This window comes from Rhyacophila brunnea, unplaced genomic scaffold, assembly GCF_057557595.1.
Source record: "Rhyacophila brunnea isolate RB1 unplaced genomic scaffold, BYU_Rbru_1.0 scaffold_5, whole genome shotgun sequence".
NCBI lineage: Eukaryota > Metazoa > Arthropoda > Insecta > Trichoptera > Rhyacophilidae > Rhyacophila > Rhyacophila brunnea.
In genome coordinates this window covers 20383855-20399717 of record NW_028233170.1, presented here as the reverse complement: position 1 = coordinate 20399717, position 15863 = coordinate 20383855, and the positions used below count along the sequence as shown (strand labels likewise).

Genomic DNA, 15863 nt, shown 5'->3' with positions numbered 1-15863 from the left:
GGAGGATGAGATATGATTTATATCATGTTCACTTAAGTTACAATGCGCCGACAGACTAAGTATATTCAGAAAGCTCAAGAAGACATTACGGATGAAAATGGTTACATACTAGAGGAGCTTATCGCAGAATATAAAGCTCCGGGCGCTTACCATTGTGCAGCGTCGTAGTGGGGTCCGCGAAAGCTCTGGGCGTAGGCGGGGCGTCGCACTACGAGGCGCCCAATGGAAAAGCGGCGGCGGCAAAATGTCCGCCCGCGGGGGCTGATAAGGCGCTCGTAGGCGGGGGGCGCCGCAACGCAGTTGGGGACGCGCACGCGTCGCGATAACTGTGTCGGGCATAGTCAGAATATAATTTGCAGATAATTTCCAATGACAGACGTCAAACAAGTTCTTTGTAGTGAATAATCAAGATGTATTACAATAATATTAATGCATATTATTAGCAATACCATTATAATGCCCATCAAATTAAACATTAAAATATGAAACCGACATGAATACACTTTTATTATATTTATACATTAAGCTTTCTTTACTATCTACATTTATTTGTGTATAAAATAATGAAAGCTAGTTCCACAGAGCTTTTGTGATAAAGATGTGCAATATGTTGTGATTTAAACATATATTTTTTGTTTAATTTTGAATTATAATTTGTGTATTGTGTGATGATGTCTGCTATGACGATGTTTCGTGGTGAAAATCTGCCATCCGCGGCAGATTTGAGAGTTCCACCCATTCAGCTGGAACATTTGCCTGAAGTTTTTATTTGTAAGAATATTTTTGTTTGTGTGAAATTGATTTCCTTAATCATTTTAGTAGCAGTTTTGCAATTTTATCGCTTATATTAATTTACACAGTCAACTAATATAATTATTCTATGATTCACTGAACAAACTAGGTACACAAATAATATGTAATAAACTACGAATAAAAATCGTAAAAATCTAAAACATAGATAAGTAATTGAATCTTGCAATGCCATATACTATACAATCATGCAAAAATGCATTTTTTGTTGCAAAATATCATATACCATATTTTATACCTGCTCATTTATTTACTTTTACCATATTGGAAATAGCGAATGCCTTAAATCTAAACTCATCAAAATGGTGATTTGCCTATATTTCATACATTTTAACAAAACTGGGAAAAGTTTTTTGCGAATTACTCGCAAGTATAAAAATTCATATGTACCTATAACGTATGCATGATTCAATTAGTCTTTGTATTTTTTGCTGAAATTAAATAAATCGTCATAATCACATATTTATATTTATTATTATTAATATCTTTCGGTTGCGTTTTTTGTAGTAGTTACTACTCACATATTAATATATATAGAACATTTGCATTTAGATATTCTAATTTCATCATATTATATTAAAAAATCTACTTGGCATGTTGTTTAAACTTGAAAAGTTTATGTTATTATAATATATCACCAAATACAATATAAAAATATACAACATAAAAATCTATGTTGAAATCAGAGTTGGGAATAACAGTATAAAAACCCTCAGATATAATGCGATCATAAGAGAAGAAGAAAACATAATACAGTATTATGAATAATTTCAGTATGTTTTTATAACGTTCGCTTAAATATTCACAATGATTGTTTTCTTATTTATTATACATTTTAATATAACACAATATTTGAATTTCTTTAGTTTTTATTGGAAATTAAGCTTCGTTAACTTATATAACAATAAATCTATTAATTATTTGCGTTAACATTGAATACTTATTTAATATTTGTTTAATAAATACTACAAATGTATTTTGGCTTATAACCATATTTATATTAAATCGGCGCCTACGTGTAACATACAAGTTGAAACATCTTTTATCTTACTTGATAATAACAGTAGTTAAATTTACTGATACAAAGATTAATATATACTGAAAAGTTGAATAACAAGGGTTTATTATATACTTCTTACCATTTCCATCCAAGATCCAATTATTGTAAGAGGTTCTTAACATAAACTTTTATAGCAATATGTATATAATTATTTTTCTCTCTCTTTACAGCTAGTATACCAAAATGCGGTGGATGCCAGAAACTTATATTAGACCGATTTATTCTGAAAGTCCTGGAACGAACCTGGCACGCGAAATGTTTGCAGTGTTCTGAATGCCGGGTACAGCTTTCTGACAAATGCTTCGCAAGAAATGGCCAACTTTACTGCAAAGATGACTTTTTTAAGTAAGTAGGATCTGGATTAATCGAAAAATAGGATCCTAAGCTCACAGTATCTATTTTAAAATTATCTATGTATTATAATTGGATTTTTCATTATTACAGAAACAATTTAAGATACGTAGGTGTATAATATCAAAGGTTAAATTCTCTCATAAATCATCCAGCCATATTCAATCTAAATTAAATAAAAATCACTACTTTACAATCACACACAATTAATTCATTTACTTTTTATCAGATTATCAGCCAATCAAACACGATAGTGAAAATAGTGTCAACTTCCATAAATGCACGAAATAGTAGATTAACAAAAACATGACTAACTGATTTAGTAGTTAACGGTCCCGTGAATTGCCGACAGCATTGTATCAGTTTTAAAGTTTAACTACATATAAAACTGTTTACATAAATGAGTTTCGCCCATATTCCACAATTCCTGCACTTACTAATTCTACTACTCTATCCAATTGTATTCGGTTGTTGACACTTACTAACTTAACTTGTTAACATACTATTATTTAGTATTATACGAGTAAGCAGTAAATTTATATTAAAATATACATTTTATAAAACTCTACCTAAAACCAACAAGAGTATATAATAATATATTGTATCTAAATTTTGTTCGGTGGAATTAAAAAAATATCTTAAAAAGCATTACTTTAAAATTTAATTGGGAAGTTGTCTTAGATATCTACATATTAAAAAAAAATACATCTAAATTCTTATTTAGGAAATAAATAACGTATGGCGATGTAAGATCATTATGTAGGTACTATTAGGTAAAAATAAAATGTGTTCACATTTAGTTAACAAGTTATATTATTGAACAATTTATTAGTAAGTAAATCTAAGAATTTCTACGGCACATTAGTCAAAAAACAGAGACCTAACAATAGACAGAAAATACGAATTTATAAAACCTGCCTAAGATTAATAATTATGACATATGGAATCGAAACCGGAGTATACAGTTGAAGCTAAATATATAAATAGATGAGACAAGAAATAAACAGATTGCATAAATTTGCGAAGCTGATGATGAGGCCAGATTAGCGAATTGGAATTGGCAGTGGAAATTAATGACAGAACAGAGGCATCCAAGCAGTGATATAAAGTTAAGTGGGACTCAACTTATAAATAAAAACAGAATTAGCAGTCTATAGTAACAAAGAAAATGTTAATAAAGTGTAGGTTATATTAATGATTGGACTACATTGAACTGTTAATAATTTCGATATCAAAATTTACCAGGTGTTGTTAACCATCCGATTAATTATCCAATATGTTGGGCAGTGGCGAAGGGTGACTTTGGCAATGAGGAGATCAGAGAAAAAGAACACACTTATCAGGTATATTTACGAGACATAAGAAGATAATACGATATTACTACTGATAAAATTTCAATACCTCACTGATGCCATAAAATTGAGCGATGAGTTCAAGTTATGTATTTTCCTAAACATTTATACAATCAAAATTATTTTTTATTTTTAAAATCTATTTTAAATAAATTAAATCAAATTAAATTAAATTTATTTTAATAATATATTATACGCAAAGATTTTAGGCTTACGCATTAGCGCCTATCGTTTTGTTTAGACTGCTTCAGACATCCGGTCACGTGACATAAAATTCATACAAAAACATCTATATTCACGGCTAATAATTAGACAAATTTGTTAAAGACAGATGTCGCGCTATTGCATATTTTTTTCTTTATAATAAATTCTTACTTTCTTACATATACGACAGATTTCGTTGGCAAATTAAATAAGTTTAATAAAATAAAGTGATTATATAGGTAGGTACGTCAATATCCAATTAAAAAATATTTTTCGTAAGAAGGTAGGCCACTGATGTTGGGACCGTGATCGCTTATAATCAATTGGTAACGCAAACAATGTACTATTATTTGCTAGATAGCTCTTGTAGTTCATTGATTATATTGCATTAGTGTTATCTCTATAACATAACAAATCAAACTTGATTATAGTGAATTATATTTGCTTTGCGAAGATAAAGAGCCTATGTACGATTTAAAATCTTACAGAAGAGCTTAAAACACCCATTGAAACAAAGTTGTCCTGAGAGTATCCTAGGATAAAATCCCCATGACTCTTGTGGTACCAGAGTATGCAACATTTCTACTGTTACTTGAATTAAACTTGGTTGAGAGGAGACCTTCCTCCTTTCCTCCTCACGTGTATAACATCGCAAATATACTAAAACATAAATGAACTAGCTTAACCTAATCTAACCACACTCGCCTCGCAATACGTCTCGCAATAATCTTAGTCGGGTGTATCGTGATACCTTACATTTAGATGTGAATTGTTAATTTTTTTAATACTCAAAAAGTCTAAGGAGCAGGAGAAAAGAACATGTAGAGGCAAAACTAAAAATTTTAATACGTGACAAAAGCTAATACAAAGATCTTCGGGTTTGCAGTATGACGTCTCGAATTGTATCAAAGTATAACAAAATTGATCTTTGTGGTGACATAGTGGAACTGCTCGATAGGCTCATCAGCTAGTTGGGCCGACTTGCGTAGGTCTTCCTTTTCCGTACACATTTCAGAACACTTCTAGAAGATGTAGCCATCATTATTTAGAGTATCTACATTTAAAATCATAAAACAATTGCGTATTTCATACGTACATAATGACGAAACATTAAAACAGTCCGCCATCTTTCAATGTGTCACAGAGAAATATTATCGTTTCAAGAGCCAATTAAACAACATGACAGACTTTGCATAGTCTTCATAAAGTGATGTAATGTAAAATAGTTAATACAGTTCCTTCTGGATAACCAAAACTATGTATTTGGTAAATAAAAGATTGCTATTCAGATGTATTAGAAATTGAAAGTATTCTAACGTTAAAATTAGTTGACTTGGAACAATTAGTATAAATTGTATAAATTACAAACATGGTTTAATTGAAACAGTAGCATTTCTTACAAAGTAGTAAAGTACAATACATTAATAGGTACCTACATACAACAGTATATCGACCAATTTAGTATTTGGAAAATAGTTTTCATGAATTTACACTAAAACACGAATATAACAGAAGTAGTTGGATTATAATAATATAGGTGCATTAAATCAAACACATATGTCATACATATATAGATTTCCATTAATAGGTATTACATCATAATACGAGTACGTTACTGCCGCAATCGGGAAAATGGCACAACAACGGAATCTAATATCAACAATCTGTGTAATTAATATTCGTAATTTCTGCTTTAAGTTTTTATTTTCTGACCTGCCTACTCTTACGTGACTCATTTGTTTTTGACACTTAGTTTGTGAAAAATACGATTTTTTTTAAATTTCAATATACCTACTTTACTAACTTTATTGCTGGCTGTAACTCTTCGGAGGTCTCCCTTTTTTAATTTTCTGATGAATCAGCTCCGTCATTTGCGTCAAAAAAACCCGCCGCTGGGAACAATAATACGATTTATATACCTACGTAGTAATACGTCATACTCTTTATATTATCTTGTAGTCATTTTTAAGGGATACCTTCAAATATTGTGTAATAATACTGTTTTATAATTGAATGTAAGATAATTTGTCTGTGAAAATCATGCAAAATAAATAAAGGATTGTGTTTGTCGCGCGCTGTGGGTGCAGGCGATTCGGCAGCAAGTGCGCGGGGTGCGCGCAGGGCATCCCCCCGACCCAGGTGGTGCGGCGCGCGCAAGACCATGTCTATCACCTCCCCTGCTTCTCGTGCGTCGTCTGCGCCCGCCAACTCAACACCGGGGATGAATTCTATCTCATGGAGGACAGGAAACTCGTTTGCAAGACTGACTATGAAGCTGCCAGAGCAAAGGGTGAGGAGCCATTGAAATTATTATAAATAGGATGGTATAATAGGTACCTACTGTCAGTAAAAACTTAGTTAATTATTATGTTATGAAAAGTAAAGTGGTAACTTTTTCCAGAAAAGGTTATGGACATTTGACAAAAATCTGTAAGAATCGCCCTTATTGCTATGTAGGCAAAGTTCACCTTTAAGTACGTCATAATTATATCATATGTATAAACATCTGGCGTTGGGGCGAAGACGAATTGGGAAAATTTAAATTTAATGACACACTTATACAAATTAACGCGTTTTCAAATTTTCCTTTATTATAATGCAGATAGAGGTTCTTCTGCCGTCACCCTTTTCTGTATTTATCTGTTTATTACGAGATGAAAGGACTCGGGCATATTAAATCTATGGACTCGTAGTGTAATTTTATTATTTATACACTTATCAGAGATCATTTACCATCAAGGTGTTTTTATCGGCTTCTGCTTGGAACACTTCTGTAGTATCACGGAAATTCTTAAGCCATAAACATAAGTGCGGCATCTTCCTCTGTCATTTTTTTAATAAGTATTATTCTATGTAAAAAAATACTTTATGCAGTCATCAAATATTTAAAATAAAGGATAATAAGACCTCAAAATTATATAAATAGATTATCTACAACGTTTAAGAAATGTTCAGGCTTCAATTTGAAAACAACATAAAATCTCAATTTTGACCTACGTTGGGCATGTGGGCCGTTAATGTAGAAGGTGTCTTAAATATGTACTTTATTATATTTAATGACACAATAAATAAAGGTGAAAAACGTGAGGGTTAGATAAGTTATAATATATATATAATTATATTTATATGTAGTAGTCCATGTATATTTCGAGGGTAAATTTGGTTCTGTAAAATATTACAAACCTTTTAGAAATTAAATTGTCTAAAATAATAAAATTAAAGAAGTCAATTTAATTATTCATTCATTATAATAATTTTTCATACAAAAATAGCTTTAAATTGGAAACGTACATGTCGTTGAGTTACTTGAATATTTTTGGAATCGGTTATATGTTTAATTTCATTATATGATTATATAAACACGTAATGACCAAGTATACGAAAGATATAATAATATACTTCCATTTCAAATAAATTAAACATATTATATACATTGGAAAATGCACTTATCAATTATCTGTATTGCATCAGTAAAGTAATTCTTATTTGTATCAATAATAAAAGCAATTCTTTTTAATAACACTTATATAATTTTTATTACGCGGAAATACTCTTACTACACGACAGAAGTGTTAATCAAATAAAATTTAATTGAAATGATTTCATAAAAAAATAAAGAATACAGTATTAATTGAAAAAATCACGAGATTACTTTGTTTATCTGTTGATATCGGTATTGTAAAATCGATCCGGTCTACAGAACAGGTGAAGGTTTTGCCCTCTCTTATTAATCAGCGTTACTAATTTACCATTTAGTTTAACTTGATTTCCTGGGAAATTTTGCACTAGTAAGATATAAAGTTTTAAAAGTATACAAATATTAATCAGAATGAGTTACATATATTCAATTCCTCTCTTTTCACCCCACTCGGTCTTCTGCTTATCTCAGGACTACGTGAAGACTACTCCCAGTAAGCCCCTTCACTTGATCGCGAGGCTCTTCCTCTGCATTGTCTTTCCAGGAGGTTTCCCAAAACCACCAGTCTCTCCAGGTTATCCGATCCGAAAAAACTGCAGAATGCATCTCTGATATAAATCTATATTCTCTAGATGATTGACTGATTCACCTGTGTACTGTCTAAGAAATAATACGAAGTATTCGGCGCCAACACGACATTTTTAAGGCATTAATTGCCTTCCGCTCCCGTGCCCTCGCGGTCCATGACTCGACGAATGTTTACACAAGCATAATTTCCGTGGCAATTTAAATTCACCAATCCTTCAAATAGCAGTAAGACGTGTCTTCGTATTTTTCGCAATCGCCTCTGTAACTCCCGAAGATATCCCATATTTTCAACCCTTATACGACATACGTAGCTAAATATTGTTTAAATGATTACAATTAGTATTATTCAAACCTCTTAACAGTTTTTATTTATTATTTTTTGAAAAAAATGTGCTATAATTCTAATGGAGCATTAAGCACTAGCGTTTTCAGCATATTATATAAAACAATGTCTAAAAGACAAAGGAGAGTTTTAGACAGATTTTTTTCAAATAGCGTACTTCTAAAGGCTGCATTAATGTTATCCCAAAGGTGTGTACATGCTAGATGGGGGCTCGCTGGATGGAGACTCTCCCAATAAGAGACCAAGAACGACGATTACCGCCAAGCAGCTGGAGACGCTGAAGAGCGCCTACAATAACAGCCCCAAGCCGGCAAGACACGTGAGGGAGCAGCTTTCCCAAGACACAGGACTGGACATGCGGGTAGTTCAAGTCTGGTTCCAGAACAGGTGAGTTTTATTAAATTTAAAAATAAATACCTAATTGTTATTTACTGATGTGTGAGAAGTCGTATTGTAATCTATATGATGTATATTATGGGAAAATTATTTCAGATAAACGTTCAAAATCACCATAAAAACACACGTGTATAAAACCTCAATTCCTATAAGTTTTTTCATTGGTGCATAAAATGTATCTAAAATAATATGTACTTACTGAGTTTTCATTTGAACGATGATTTCTAATAAAAGTAATAAATTGATTTTTATGCTTGTGTCTGTCACGAGAATTCAACGGGATACACGACATTTCACTTATTACGTCCATACCTATGCATAATGCATTTTAATTTTGAGTAATAATTTTAAGTAGTGAATTAATTATGATTACAATGTGATAAAACTACATTTAGGTGCCTTCATAGTGTTCCCTGCAATGGAATTCTTAATTTCAGTCATTCTAATATATCATTATGAGTATGAAATAATAACATTTAATTCATCTGATCCAGTGATGTCTCTAGGCAAAGTGCAGCCCTTAATCAGATTTATTTTTAGTTTCAAATTGCAAATTCGTTAGTTATCTATCTTATTATTAATTTTAAATTATTAGAGATTTTTCACGAAAAATACTCTCAAACAGTGGTGCGCTTAAATAAGTGATTTATGTGACGCTGATAGGTTTGAAAGCACCCTTGCAAGAAATCCTATGGGATAAATTGCCATTACAAAATGTATTATAATGAGTATTACAATTATTTTTTTAATACTACAACAGGTCTAGAGCCCCAAGGACAGTAGGTAGTGTATTTAGTAATCGAAATGAAACAATCAAAAACACACGGGCTTTGAGAAAATCACATAAATATATTGTGTCCTCATCGGAAATCGAAACCGGATGAAAGGCCAGCTCCTTACGCACTGCATCACAATAGTTATATTGTCGGGAGTTTTTATGCTTCTATTAAATTTTAAACTAAGATATTGATTTAAACTAAAAGATATTAATGAAAACCGCCACTGCTCTCAAAAGTTAAAATAGTTTTATTCATTCCATCATTCTTCGCCCTTTATAATGTGCCGCCACTAAGCATTGCATAACCTGCCTACCCCCACGGGACGTCACTGATCTGATCCTATTTAAACATTTTGAAAAAGTTTGTAACAAATAGGTCATATTATAAATGAGATAAAACCAGTGTGTATGAAGTTAGTAGAATAAATTAATGACAGAGTGCGCTATAACTACAATATATTTTTTTTTATTAAGAAAAATTATGTAAAAAACTTTTCCAATGTTTTCCACTCGTTGTTGCATTCGTTTTTTATTGAATTCGTTGTAAAAAATCTCCACAGTATAATTGAAATTAATTTTATAGGGCGTCAAAGCATTTTAGTATTTTTACAGACGCAAGATTTCAAACAAAAAAGTAGGTACCTACTTCTTTTATTGAAATTGATGCAAGTTGTAGTAAGCGTCGCGACGGCGCCAAATTATCTTAAATTAGTTGGAAATAACGTAAGACGCATTTCAACGAATGCAGGAAAAACAGACGGAACTTTCCGAATCGTTTCCCTTGTCTCATAAATTTAATAAAAGAAAAGGTAGAATCCAAAGAAAAATACTTTCACGAATGTTGACTACATAAGCACTTGTTGATATTAAAACCGAGACCCATCATAGACAGGCATACAAAACAGGATACAAAACTTTAAATTAATCTAGTGCTAGTTATTGCTCATACTTTGAGTGTTGTCTCATTAAAATGACAATGGTTTCATATTAAATTAAATGGTTATAATACGTTAATTTGATTTGAACGAAATTTAAAATGAAAAATCTTCATTTACTGCGAACAAGTTATTTCATTGCATTTGTCAATAACTAACACTATCATAGTAACTGACAATTTAGTGCCCCGGTCTGTCTATAGTCGGTTTTGATTAAAACTCTCAATATCCGGTTGAAAAGTTTCCATTATTGAATTCAAACTATAAACAATTCCTATATATTGTTTATATTATATATTCTTATCTTCACAAAACCGTGCCGCTATAAGTACCGTGGGCGTCGTATTTTTTTCAAAAAGATTTTTTCTAGTAGGTATATTTGTCTGAGGTGTTTATATTTATTATGTATTTTCAATAAAAAACGTTACATTTTCAAATCTTATGAATAATAATTATTTTTTGAATAAAAACGTAGTTTGACAAATTTTATGTTCATGATTTTATCTTGTACAAAAATAAAGTTCGTATAATTATCTAAGTAAAATAATCTAATTAAATCTTTAACTGTTATATAGTGTACTATAATCAAATTTAAAATTAATGCTCATCCACGCAATGCACGTTTGTGTTAATTAATGTTGAAATGTATTTTTAAAATATGTTTCTTCTTCAAGAAATGTGGTTCACTATTTTCGGGCATGAAACTATGTGCAGGTAAATGTAATTTCATGAAATAAATGGGCCTATCAAGTGTCAGCTATAAAAATAAATAGAGGCATTTTAATACATAAAAGCTGTATTGCCGTATGGCGGTGTATGTGTATAGACAATATATAATTTTCCGAATACAAAATAAAATATACGACCTAAAAGCATCGTTAAATATATGATAGTGTACATGCGTGAGAGTGTATCTGTTAGGGTAGGAACCTCCTATCCTCTACCTATACTTTTAGACACAAACTTCAATAAGTTGATGGCTTAACAAACATTTCTCAAATAGACTGTTGAATATTTAAATCATTACGACAGAAAATATTTTCCATATTTTCTGTATTCATTCTTGTTTAGTTATTTATGGTTGTGTGAGAATGTGCAATAGGTGTTGAATTGTTGGTTTGTGTTTAATCGAAGCTCACCTCTTGCCAGTTAAACTTTACGTTACGTTGAACGCAATAAAAGCAGAAGGAAGAAATGAAATGGGGAGGTTTTATCGGGTACCAAACCAAACCGAAATGACAAAATGGCGGATCATATTGATTTTCCACGGAATAGGCGCGCTTATTCTCAAAGGCAACTTTATGAAAAATACGTTAGGTATGTAGGTATATGATTTATGAGTTGATAATAAATACGCATAAATATCCATATAACAATGAATTATTTTTTTTACATAGTATTGTGTTCACATCTTTTGCAATTTTGTTGGCTCGAAATATAAATTTTAGATGATAGGAAGATAATTTCGGTACAGAGCGATGGAAATTAATATTATTCGTGTATTGATTATTTGTATACGAAGTATCATTGTAGAAATTATATCTTTAAAAATTATTATCATAAATAAGGATTGGAATTTGACTTATACACACTATCCTAGTCATCTATACGTATCCTATTGTACCGGTAATTACCGACGCCAAAAATTCAACAAGAGTTTTTCTCATCATATTCTTATATTTAAACTTCTTTGACAGATACAATCGAACATTTGATACAATACTTATTGTCTAAACTTAGTTTGATATTTCATTTTTTTATATTACCTATAAAAATATCACATTCGGGAAAAAACTTCGTACTTGCGATGCCAAAATGGCGAAAAGGACTTCATTGTCAGCGTCTTAAAGAAGCGTCATTAAGCCGTATTCTGTAATGAAATTATAATACACATATTGTATACACACAACCTCAAGAATTTAATTTCTATTCCTCGCCAATTAAGTGATTTACACTTACCTAATTATATCTGAACCAAATATTTTGCTAAGCTGTAACCAATAATACCAACGAAATGGATTACAATTAAATAATAGTACCAATAGAGATTTTAATGTAATATTTGTAATGCATGTCATAAAAACCATCTTATTCTAGACGAGCAAAAGAAAAGAGACTGAAAAAAGATGCCGGAAGAACCCGATGGAGTCAATACTTTAGATCGATGAAAGGTGGATCTTCGCCAAGACATGACAAGCTGTTGGACAAAGATGAACTCAAAGTTGATCTGGATAGCTATAGTCATCACGGTAAGGGCTTATATCATTTTTTTAGTACATTTTGATTGCATTATTGAATGCAAAAATGTTAATTTTCATAGTTACCTGTACCATTAGTGTATTTTTTATATTCATACTAAAACTTCGGCTATGAATTTCCATATCAAATGATACTATCAAAACGGAACTCAGCACAGTTAGGTATCACTAAGTATTAATTGAATTCGATTGTTTTAAGATGATAATATCAATTATATTAAATTCTAATTAAGCGATAGCTATTTCAGTTGTCACAAAACTATCAAGACAAACTATATGTATTTGTTTAAGTTTAGTTAATCAAGACTAAATTATAATTTAAAACGATAATTAGTATATTTTACCACGTTTTTATTAGCTCGTATGCTTGTTTGTCCGTTAAAGATTTTTTCTTTTGTCCAGTATAATTTTTTTCTTGTTTGTCCAAGATTTGTATTGGACGATTGAAGATTTTTAACTAACTTCTCGACTAGCTAGACCTTTGAACCTTTTATAATATATCAGAACACGTCGACAATGCATTCTTTTAATACTTTTAGCCATTTTTAAGCAGAATTGAATTCATTTTCAGTTAATTCTGTTTTGTATGGAAAGTTATTATTGTTGGTTGCTAAGGGGGTCCTAGCAACTAAGTTATTAATATATATGTGCGTTACTATGGAAATCAATATGAAATGTCAAAATGACATGTCAGTATTCTCTATTTATTTAGTATTTCTATCAAGTACAATAAAAAGTTTCTATTAATACATAGAATTGTCAAGTTTATATTATTCAACAGAAAATTTAAAAACGTGGTATATAAAAAGTTCTTTTTATCTTGTAATTATTTTTATATAAATTTTATGAATAGAAAAATAATCAGTACATTATTATTATTTCAAAAAAATATGAGCCATTTCGATAGCTTTTGACAAACGGTTGATTATATGTAAATTATAATCAAATATGTCATCTGAATAAATCTCCATTGATGTAGTTACACCCTTTTACGCACCAGTGTAAGAGCATAATATGGCAAGCACAAGTTTGCTGTGTTTCCCTCCGACCTTGTCCAGATGGCGCGATTTGCCTCGCGCTCAAAAACTCGCGAGCATTCCAGGTAGATGTGACCTCATTGAGCCGTCCACACGTAGTCACCGCGCGTACTTTTTCGCGCGCGGTCGAGGTACAGGTAACCTCATTGAGCCGTCTACATGCACTCGCGTATCGCAGTGAGACACTCGTCGTTTAGACAAGCTCTAAGTCTACCCCACGTCCCGTACCGCTTTCCAGACAGCCAGCCTATGAGCGTCGCTAATATTCAATTTCTAACTACCTTCCCAATTCAAGTTATTATTTTTAAAAATAATATGTTGTTTGATTAATAATGAACATAATAATTACGTTTAGTTGTTTTTTATATTCTAAATAATATATTATTAATCTTGAAATTATCTTTTCAGATCTCAGTAACGACAGCTATAGTACCGTTCACATGGGCTTAGAGGACGGGGCATCCCCACACACTAGAAGCTATCTGGCGGCTGCCACTCCACCTTACTTGGCTGAACACTCTTCACCTTTACCTCTTGGCTCTCATCCATATCCATACAATGAGCAGATTGTATACACTTCAATTGGTAAGATAATATGTATCACTGTATTAAATTAATTCAAGGATATGAAATAGACCGGTGTGAACCGGAACACAGATCCGGTTTGTGAAAATCACTCCGTTTCACTAACATATTATACTTTGCTTTCTGATTCGTAAATTGTTAAGAAAATATTAAATTAATTTATACTCTTCATAATTTTTCTTAAAGTTTGATACAAATCGCATCGTCGGTATATAATAGAAAATTACATTTTATAATTTTCGAAAAAAATCTAAACCATTTCGAGCGCTGATTAATTCCAGTACTTACAAACACTTAATATCATGATTTTTAAGAATGTATTAGAAATAACACTGTGCGTAGAATCCAAATAATGATCTTAACCCAATGTTTACGGGCTCTTTTAATTAATTTTTTAATTAACGTGTTAATTTGCATTTGAAAAGCAATTAGCAAAAACACAATTTTGTGCGGCCCGTAAGCATTGGGTTAACATAAATAATGTCAGCTTAAACGTCGTATAATGAAAAGTCGTATAAGGAAAAATCTATAAGTATATGTACTTTTTCTTTTAATGGTGGCAACTGTCAATTAATCATGAAAATACATTGTATTAATTAAAATAAAACACAACGTGTAGTAAGTAGGTACTTATTTCATATAATTCAATAATTATCGAGACAGATTTTATTTGCTTCAATTATTGGACATTGATATAAAATATACAATCATACAGGTGCTTATGTTAACAAATTTTTTAAAGGCAAAGTTATTTATTTACCCAACGACTAACTGCCATAAGCTCTTCATTAATTGCAATTGCAAGTCCTGCAGATAACGAGGATAAAACATCGTTTGGTCCTTATGCCTCATATTATATATAAACATTTCCTATTAGTTGACAATGTCTCATTGAGCATAAGAAGCCGGCCCTGAGGATTATTTAATTATCTGGGATAAGTATGTACTACACATTTTTTAAATTTCAATTAAACGAAATATTCTTGGCTTTTTTTAAAATTGTTTATAAATTTCAAATCAATATGAATTTCTATACTATACCTACATTATGTAGGAACTTACAATATTATTAGTAGGTACATAATATGCATAAAAGTAGGTATACTAATCACGATGCAATTGTCATGTTGCAACTGGGTATCGAACACGCCATCTGTGGCATGATATTCAGTCGCTCTACCAGTTCAGCTGTCGTGGGTTGCGCATAATAAAAAAAACATTAAAGTAATTACTTAGGTCATTTATGTTTTTTTTTCTATTATAAATGTAAGGATTTAATAAAATATTTGTATATTGGTTCTATCTAGTTCTTATATTAAATTAAATATTTCGCGAAATGTCAGTTGGTTTATATGCTGGTGTAACGTATACCCATAGTAATACGTAACAGGTGGATGAACAAAAATTAGTTGATGTCAGTAAGTAGCTATATCAGAATTAAAATCGAATGTATTTTGGATTAAATGCAAACTCAGTTAAACGGTAGCATCGATCGATAATGGTATTGTGTTATTGCGCCGATAACAATAAATTATTGTTCGTATCTTTATAGGTCACGCTGCAGGCGGCGCCCATGGGACGATGGGCGGCGGTTCTGACCTCAGCAGCGGCTCCAGCCCTCCTCACTACCCCGATTTCCCGCCCTCGCCCGACTCCTGGCTGGGCGAGGCACCTGTGCCACGATACTGACACCGTCCCGGGCCACATGTGCCCCCCGCCTACTATAGATAGTGCAGAAGCGTCCCATT

The 15863-nt window shown here is 31.6% G+C and overlaps 1 protein-coding gene across 2 annotated transcripts; it reads left to right on the top strand.

Annotated features, from left to right (window-relative positions):
- The first annotated feature begins 298 nt into the window (after positions 1-298).
- Lim3 (Lim3 homeobox protein) lies at positions 299-15842 on the top strand. Of its 2 annotated transcripts, none has more exons than XM_085955791.1 (7): positions 299-771; positions 2041-2215; positions 5835-6067; positions 8315-8513; positions 12333-12484; positions 13939-14115; positions 15668-15842. In XM_085955791.1, exons 1-7 carry the CDS (start codon positions 669-671, stop codon positions 15802-15804), a joined length of 1176 nt encoding a protein of 391 aa, XP_085811917.1. In that variant the 5' UTR covers positions 299-668; the 3' UTR covers positions 15805-15842. The 2 variants fall into 2 exon arrangements, with proteins under 2 accessions (XP_085811917.1, XP_085811918.1); XM_085955792.1 differs by having other exon boundaries at positions 320-771; positions 5865-6067; positions 8330-8513.
- Positions 15843-15863: the final 21 nt, after the last annotated feature.

Coding starts and splice junctions, on each gene's coding strand:
- Lim3 (XM_085955791.1), top strand. CDS start 669: ATGATGTCTGCTATGACGATGTTTCGTGGTGAAAATCTGCCATCCGCG. Junction 2,216..5,834: donor TGCAAAGATGACTTTTTTAA/GTAAGTAGGATC, acceptor AAATAAATAAAG/GATTGTGTTTGTCGCGCGCT. Junction 8,514..12,332: donor CAAGTCTGGTTCCAGAACAG/GTGAGTTTTATT, acceptor ATCTTATTCTAG/ACGAGCAAAAGAAAAGAGAC.